Source organism: Thermobia domestica, chromosome 12, assembly GCF_964235325.1.
Source record: "Thermobia domestica chromosome 12, izTheDome1.hap1.1, whole genome shotgun sequence".
Classification (NCBI taxonomy): Eukaryota; Metazoa; Arthropoda; class Insecta; order Zygentoma; family Lepismatidae; genus Thermobia; species Thermobia domestica.
The window spans coordinates 144,871,027-144,880,271 of NC_137465.1; the positions used below are offsets into that span (position 1 = coordinate 144,871,027).

The window sequence follows — 9,245 nt, forward strand, 5'->3', positions numbered from 1 at the left end:
ATGTTTCATTATGTTGTACAATAAATAAATAAATGTCAATGATGTGGTTTCAGTACTGTTTGTTTTGCCGCATACTGTAATTAAGATACATCTAAATGGAAAGGATTCTAGTGGAATGACTGAAAAAAATGTAGAGCGCTCATCCCTAGTACGAGTGGTCCCTTGTCGATCCCAGACCATGCAAGATAGTGGTGAGCAGTGTAGTACACAAAACGGAGCTTGATTTCAACCCTTTTCTTAAACAAAATATTATGAATTATGCATTTACCACATTAAGATATATGAGCGGCTCGGGGGAAGACAATGGTAAGCGCCACTTCCGGTAGAATTGCGTTATTATGTGGAATGCAGGGCTGGATTAAAGGGGGCTTAGAGGCCTGTAGCCCCGGGCCTTCACTCTGATCAAAATCTCAACTGTCTGTCTGTGGAGAATCATACAAAATACAATCATCATCATAAAGATAAAATATGACCCAAAATATGAAACATATTCCCTTAACTTTCCTACTGTACTTTCACAGAAATGTATTAGGTGAAGTGAGCAGGGACTACATATTTTTTCTAGCCCCTTTAGAAGAGTTAATCCAGTTCTGGTGGAATGTGTTGGATCGGGCCACGGAATAGTATGTAGATATTTTAATTTCGAAAATGTACCTGAATATTGCAGGAGAAGCTTGTTTGATGTGTGTATGCATTGTATGGGAATGGTAAACTTTTTGTCAGTTTGCTCGAAAGTTAGAAAATGTCACTTATTGTCTTTCTCCGAGCCGCTCAAATCTTTATACAGATATCCCTAAACGATATCAAATTGCAAGCTTGAACCTCCCTTGACGAAATTCTATGTATACTACTGGTGTCCGTGGTTTTCCATTTCCTTCCACACTTTAATTCTACCGATTATTTCGTAATCGTTCAATATCATTACTTAACCATCTCCTTTACCTGAAGGACATAACAATGAAACGTTAGAGATTTCATGTCACTGTCCTTGGTTCCATCCTAGATCCACGTTAACCATTTCTGGTTGGCCTGAAAAGTACTCAAAGGATACTATGTGGAAATAATACGTTGCTAAAGTCGTCTGCTGTGAGTTTTACTGGGTGCAGCCATATTCGTTACAAACAAACTGTTGCTATGGTGGTTGCTAATTCAGTTTCAATGGCATCATATGTAACACCTGTGAGTCTTGTGAAAGACAAACTTAGAATTATGACAAAGAAAGCGAAATTTTTCACGAATAGCAGTGAATATATTTACTATGTGCGTATAGGAAGCCTATATTTATGATAATATGAAGCAAAATTACTCCACATTTTAATTACTGCAATCGCCAATAACTGTTGTGCTGGACAACAAATGAGTGATAATCCCAAGCAAGTACATAAGCGCCCCTTAATAATAATTTTAGATTGAGTTTAATTAAAATTATTGAAAATTATTATGCTATATACTTTTGTTATATTGTTTGTTTAACTTCAGTGATAATGTTAAATATGGAAGACACTCGATTTTTTAAAATTAGTGAACAGATATTGGAGCAAAGGAGTACAGCGCTAAAATAACCAATGTTTTTAGAACATACATTACGAATACTTGATCTCACAAACTTAGCATCTCTTCGTGGAAATAATTTCCTAATTTATTCTTCATTCTTTTGTTAGCGGGTGCCCATTCCCTGTCTGGTACTGGTAAAGTTGAAAGGCGTCATCAGAAATAACTATTTAAAAGGTATAGTTCTCTACCGCGTATAGATTTGTAACATACCAGCATATACATGTATTAAACCTCATAAGAAAAACACGTACCGTACCAACTTACGCTGGATGGTCACTTCACGTAACACTATACCTATGATGATTCAGCGCAGTTTGAAGCTCGAGCGCATGCAAGGATGTAGGGATGCGCACGAGTCGAGACATGTCTCGAATCTCGACTCGACTCGACTCGAATTCGAGTCGAGACACACTTTGTAAAATTCGAGACGAGTCGAGAAAACGTATTTCTCTACTCGAATTTTCGAGTCGAGACACGAGTCGAGTCGAGACAGCTCCTAAAAATCTCGACTCGACTCGAATGTCTCAAAAATCTTTCTATAACTTTTAATATTATTTTGAAGAAAGTACCGATACTCATTCAGAAACACTCGGCACGAGAATTTCGGAAACTGCAGGACTTGTCAGGTGTTCGAGAAGTGTTGTGGTGAGTGTCTTCAACAAGTAGCGAAACTAAGGGAAAACGACGTCCAAACGTCGAGGGGTTGGGCGCCTCCACCTCCTTACATTTGTCCGACGTCGTAGGCTGGGCAGACTGGTAAAACAGGACAGGCAGCGAACTGCGTCGGAACCAACATCAGAGTTTAATTAATGCTGGGCAAAGTACAAGTGTGTCTGAACTAGTGTTGTAAAATTTCCGGAAATTTTGAACATGTTGGTAAAAAACTTTTTTATTTCTTTCTTGAAAAATTGGAAAAATTGAAAAAATAAAAATTATTTGTATTAGATTAATTTTACTAGTAATCATATCTTTTTTCTTCAAAGGCGTAAGTTCAAAAATTTCAATATTGCCAATAATAAAAAAATAACACTCGAAAATAAAACTATTCCAATCATTATCTATATATTAAAATTCTAGATTTACGCGTATATGTTTGTCCCCACAGAAAAGTTTATATGTTTGTCTCCAGTCCTTTCGACAATGAGATCTTGAACCCACAAGTGCTAGAAACGTGCCGTTTTCATTGGTCGATTCCAAAATTTTGTGTAAATTGTCCAGTTCTAATTGAATATTTAAAAACAAAAACAACATGGCCATTAGTTCTTTATTACATTTTTAGGGGTACAGTGGAAGTACCGAATTTTTTGTAAAAGTAAAGCATCATACTCTATGAGTTATATATTCCAACGTCGCATAGTTGTATATAGGGGTTGTATATCTCTCAGGGTTTTGTTTAATGGCCAAAGTATAAGAAAACGAAGGATAATCATTTCTCCAGTCTAAGATGAATCTTCATTGTTTGGGGAGTTTTTTCACAATGAACTCCGTATATCTCTGACATACGGTAATTAATTATGTATGTAATTTATTTATTTATTACATAATGCATGCAAAAAGAAAGGAAACACTGGTCATATATGAATTAGAAATTCCAACTACAAGTGGGCTCAAATCTTGTAAAGGGTGCGAAATATTGAAAAAAAATAATCGAAAAAAATTCTCGTTTATGATACCCCTTGCCGATTTTTATGAAGGCGTACTTCACTTGTATCTGTAAAGGGACATGTACAGATATGAGGAATGACAAGGAGATTCATGCTTATATGTGAATGATGCGCTGTATAGAGATCGCAGGTTCAGCTAGTTGAAAATTAATAGTCTGCACTTATTTCTATTATGCCATTTATTCGTGGATGTGAATTAATTACAGAACTTTTACAGTTACATACAAGCCTACCAACATGAAGTGCTTCTGTTGCAACAAATAGGTCTCTTGAATGAAACTGAGTTCTTAATATACTCTTTGATCTAATGAAATTTGTTAATTTTAACCAAATCACTTCTTAAGAGAAAGAGCAGTAGGCAAACTTCACTAATACTCATGCACTAAAACATATAATTACTATTATTTAATATTTTAATATAGACACATATAAACTTTATGTACAAAATCCTGTATGTAGAGGTCTGCGCGGATGCGGATATCCGCATTAAAATGGGTATTTGCGGATATATATATATCTCTTTTCTGTGCAGATAGCGGATAAAATTGCGGATAATGTTTCCTACATTTTTTTTTTTTAACAAAACAGAAACTGACCAAAGCTTAAAACCCACTTTATTTTAAATTATAATTTGTAACTGTTTCGGATATCTAGCATATCCTTCTTCAGACACTATCGAAAATAAATGAAAATACAGACATATATATTAAGAGAAGTTTTCAAACTTCATGGGACGCTCCTCTTATAGACTCCAGATTATCTTCTATTCTTCAGTCCTCCACCAATCCTGAAGATAAGGCACGTCTTCTTGCCACTTCTTCCCCTGAAGCAGGTGCCTGGTTACAAGCTATCCCATCTTCTTCCCTAGGGCTGCATCTTCCCGACGAAAGTTTCCGAATCGCTTGTGCGTTACGTTTGGGAGCAGATGTCTGTGAACAACACCAGTGCCCTGCTTGCGGAAGTTTAGTGGGTAAGAAAGGTATACATGGCCTATCATGTGTTCACAGTGCTGGCAGATACTCTCGACACTCCACTGTTAACGATCTCATTATGAGAGCCCTCATATCCTCTGGAACGCCTTCCGTGAGAGAGCCAATGGGGTGTAGTCGCTCTGATGGCAAGAGACCTGATGGAATGTCTTTGGTGCCTTGGAAACGAGGGAAGGCTTTAATATGGGATTTCACTTGTACCGATACCCTAGCCCCCTCTAATCTTCCTTCATCTTCGACAAAAGCTGGGACGGTTGCAACTCGCAGAGAATATGAAAAGAGACGAAAGTATAGCAACCTGTTGGACAAATACCACTTCGTCACCATAGCCATTGAAACTTGTGGGTCCTGGGGTCAGGAAGGTCTAAACTTCATTAATGAAGTTGGACACCGTATAGCTATTAACACAGGAGACACCCGAGCTTCATCCTACCTTATACAAAGGATAAGTATGGCTGTGCAAAGAGGGAACGTAGCAGCGATGCTAGGAACTCTCCCTCCAGGAAAAGCTTTGGACGAAATTTTCCTTTTGTAATCACTCTCCTCTCACCAAACTCTCGAAAAAAAATATATTATTGTGTATTTAATGACTTTAGATTTCTGGAAACAATGTGTGCAGAATAAAGTGATTATAGTGGGAAAAAAAATGTAAAAAAAAAAATCCTTATAGAATTGTTAATTTTCAAATAGTTGGAATGATCCCCAAATCTATTTGTATCAATCAGTTTTAATTTGTTGTTCCTTGTCGCCTGTATACCTTCAAGATTTTAGTAAATTGAACATTCAAAAAAAAAAAAAAAAAAGTTATGACAAAGTTTAAATTATTTAACCGTCATATATATAGTCATTATTATGAAAGAGTTTAAATTCTTTTAACAGACATATGTATAGTTATTGTTGTACTTTTTTATTTTTATTTATTTATTTATATTTTATTATTATTATTATTATTATTATTATTTCTTTCTTCCTATTTACTGAGGCCTTCAGCCAATCCCATAAGTCTTCGTTTTCACTTTCCAACTAATCACGTTCCTTCATTTTTGGTTCTTATAAGGGTCTTTTTTTTATTTATTTATTTTCTTTTTCTCTATGCTATTCAAACTTCCTTGCCATAATTCATTAATAGGTAAGCCCCCTGTCCAGTTCATCAGTTTATCTCTTCCTACCTTCTTTATCCAATCTGCTTCTTTCCACTTCCTTATTATCATTCTTTTCTCCATCTCCAATACTTCCGTCTTATCCCAATTAATTCTGTGATTCGTCTCCTTAACATGTTTGTATATGGCATTGGTATCTTTCTTCCTCCTAACATCATCTTCATGTTGTTTTATCCTTTCTTTCATTCTCTTTCCTGTCTCTCCTATATATGACATATCACAGTCCTCACACCATACCCTATAGATGACTCCTTCTTCCTCTTCATTAATCTTTTTAGTTCCTTTTCTATTCTTCTTCTTTATTGATCTTAATAAAGTTTCTCCACTCTTTCTATAAGTTCTGACCCCTCCTTTCTTCAATAAATTCTTCAGTTTCTCCGTTTCTTCTCCCATACTTTCTATGCCATGCCATTTTCCACTCTCATCCTCTTCATTCTTCTTTCTCCCTCTCTTTCTCTTCCTACGTTCTTCTTCCTTCTCTAACTCTTTCTTGCTATAACGTTCTTCTCTAACTGTCTGTAGAATTTCTGTATGCTCTCTTTCCTTCCTTCCTCTTCGTCCTCCAGCATTTCTATTCTTCTTATCATATTTGTTATGAAGTTTATCTTTGTACTCCTATCCACGTCGCCCCTCTCATGGCAGTACACTCCCGTTGAGTACTCCTTCTGGTACCACCTCGTAACTAGCCCTTCTCCTTGTTTTATTATGGTCATGTCTAAAAAGTTTATTCTTCCATTTTCTTCCAACTCCATGTCCAAGCTTATACCTTTTTCTTTATCTTCCACACTATCTTTGAAGTTCTCTAATTGTCTCCTAGTCCCTTTCCACAAGCCTAGACAGTCATCCACATACCTACAAAATATGATCAAGTTCTTACACCCTTCTTCTTTCACCTTTTTCTCCCATTTGTTCATAATTATTTCTGCCAGTACTGGGCTCAGCCTCGAACCTATACTGATTCCTTTTCTAATTTTTACCACTTTCTCCCCTATTATACAAAAACTGTTTTCCCATATCATCTTCAAAGCCTTAACTACTTTCCCTTTTGTCCATCCTTTTATACTTTTACTACCCATTTCTTCCTCTATGACACTTATTATTGCTTCTCTACTAAGGCTCGGGAACATAGCCTTAACATCAAGACTAAACATAAGTTTTCTGGCTCCAATAAGATCCTCTCTTCTTAACAATTCCTTGGCTTCTTCTGTGTTCTTCACTCTGCACGATTCTTGTCCTTCTCTTATGCTTTCACAAATCTCCTTCAACTCCTTCTCTAGTGGCTCCCAGTAGTTGCCTCTACAGTCTAGTACCGGTCTAAGCTTCACCTCTATCTTGTGTAATTTTGGGAAACCTTTCATTCTTGGTATCCTTCCTTGTATATTTATCCATTTCTTGAAACCTCTTCCTTACAAATTATAATTTAAAATAAAGTGGGTTTTAAGCTTTGGTCAGTGTCTCTTTTGTTAAAATAACCAATCCAAAGCCATGAATAGTCTTACTACATTTTTTGTACAAAAAAAAATGCTGTGAATTTTCTGATAATGGTGGAAAGAGCATTAGAAACGTTCGTTTTGAATTAAAAGTTTTAAAACCAGCTGAAAATACTAAAATAAAAAAAAAATGTGTGTTTGAAGCTTGTGACTCAGTGACAGCAAAAGGACAAAAAATGACACGAGAGAGTTGTCCTTTTATTGCTGTTTTCAATATTTTTAGCAGCCGTTTTGTAGGTGAATGACATCTCTGACCTAATCAGAAAGAAACGACAGGCCCCATCGCTAATCCTCAAGTACCGCTATGTACTGTAAACAAGGAAAATAATTGCCGGCAAAGCCCCTCTGATAAAGCTGAACATTTTCAGACCATTCGCCTTGAAGAGGAAGAAATGTCTTCAAATAAAGTTTTTCTACCCTGAGAGGTCAGGAACCAAAACCCTAATTTAAAACACCGCATCCCCTTCCATAAACTGAAAACTGGTCAGCAGAATTATCTTTGCCTTTTGTGACAAACTGGAGAAGCGCGTAGGTCACCGAAATACTAAACAAATCAAATCATACGCTCATCTTTCTCTCTCCCTCTCTCTTAAAAAAAAGAAAAAAATCTTCACTGTTTCCTTTGAAGTACAGCAGATACTGAATACACGTTTGCGATCCCACAGATTTCTCTCTTCGGAGAGGTGCCACGGACCTCATTGAACATTCCGAGGGATTGGAGTTTTATAACAGCAATTGTTTTCTCTCTCTCTTTCTTCTTGTGTATATGTGTATATGTATGTATGTTCTGGGCCTCTGGTGAAGAAAGAAAGAAAGAACAACCAATGCGTCGTTTCTCCTTTTATTGCCCAAATTATGAGTGGTGTTGCCAGGACACACACAAATACATAGAACACGCAGAAACACACATACAGCCGTTCATGGTTCGAGATTTCAGTGTCCATTCGGCGACTATCCGGTTCATATAGTCCGTAGAAGCAATTTGCACCGTCTAAAGTTATTCCAATTTGAGAAATGGCTGTTAATAGTAAGCAAGCACTTCTTATTTTGCTGCTCAAAACGAAGAAACGCAGAGGAAAAACAATTTATTTATTATCATTTTTAAGGGAATTAAGCCAGATTGTTCCGACTACTGGAACTTTTATTTTATTTTATTTTATTTTATTTTTTAGATATTTAGAACTAAATCCTTTTAATTGAGTGAGTTCCCTGGGTTTTGAAGATGCTGACATGAAGGGGAATATTTTAGGTTCCTCGGATGAGAGTTGGACTGAACTAGTTTGAATGAGGTTCCTGAGGATTCACAGGACGGCTCTCTTTCTGCTAAGAGATTTACCTTAGAGGAGGATTTGCCTAAGAGCAATCCTGTCATTAGGACTATATACATATGCATATTCTTTTCATATATATATATATATATATATATATATATATATTTTTTTTTTTTTTGGGTGTTGCAGCTCCAAAGTCTACATAATCTTTGTAATTAATTCCTCAATTTATATTATTTTGTTACACGCAGGTAATACTCTTCCACTTACCAATATTTTTGTTTATATATTTTTATGACTTACTCCGGTGCTTGTGGTCCCTAGTTCGATCCCAGCTCGCCCTGTGTGGACTTTGTGGTGGACAAACACCGTGCTCGTGGGTTTTCTCGGGGTTTTCCCGTTTCCTCCCACTTTCTTCATTCCACCATTTTATTCATTTCTCATCATCACCGTCTCTTTTAGCCTAACCGGCATAACCGTGGGACGTAAAACTTAAAGATTTCATTTCATTTTTCATTTTCATTACTTAGAGTTCATTTCAACACCTACGCTACTAGGCTACATGGGACGTAGATCTACAAACAACAGTACCTGTCACTGGAAATCGAACCCGACTCCTGCAAGGGCAGCAAAGTTCTAAGCACTTAGCCTTAAAGAATCCCATCAATATATACAGTGGCGGATCCAAGGGGGACTATAGGGGCTTTAGCCCCCTCTTCACGCTGAGGTATACACTGGATGAAATGAGCTTCAATCCTGCTTTACACTGGATAAAACGGCAAAATATGGTTTAGCCCCTCCCTTGATCATATCCTGGATCCGCCCCTGAATATATATATATTTGGTTTTGTCAACAACATATTTCCGTCCTTTACTTTTTCCTTAATGATTTAATAATAATAATAATAATAATAATAATAATAATAATAATAATAATAATAATAATAATACATAATTCTGTAAAGACAATAAAGAGGAATGCGCCAATATTTCTTTCAAATTAGTCTGGAAACCAAAAATGGTACATGTGTACCAAGTTTGGTTTTAGTAAACAGATTAGAGTCGAGATGGAATATTATTCTTAGGACACAATTGATTACAGAAAATCCCATCTCGC

At 36.4% G+C, this 9,245-nt stretch overlaps 1 protein-coding gene across 1 annotated transcript; it reads right to left on the bottom strand.

The window, feature by feature from the left end:
* Nucleotides 1-925: 925 nt before the first annotated feature.
* On the bottom strand, nucleotides 926-6,725 carry LOC145666138 (uncharacterized). Its single transcript, XM_081733223.1, has 2 exons — nucleotides 5,981-6,725; nucleotides 926-942 (listed from the first exon to the last, which is right to left on the bottom strand). Exons 1-2 carry the CDS (start codon nucleotides 6,723-6,725, stop codon nucleotides 926-928), a joined length of 762 nt encoding a protein of 253 aa, XP_081589349.1.
* Nucleotides 6,726-9,245: the final 2,520 nt, after the last annotated feature.

Bases quoted from the DNA above. Each gene is read 5' to 3' on its own strand.
- LOC145666138 (XM_081733223.1), bottom strand. From the start codon at position 6,725: ATGAAAGGTTTCCCAAAATTACACAAGATAGAGGTGAAGCTTAGACCG.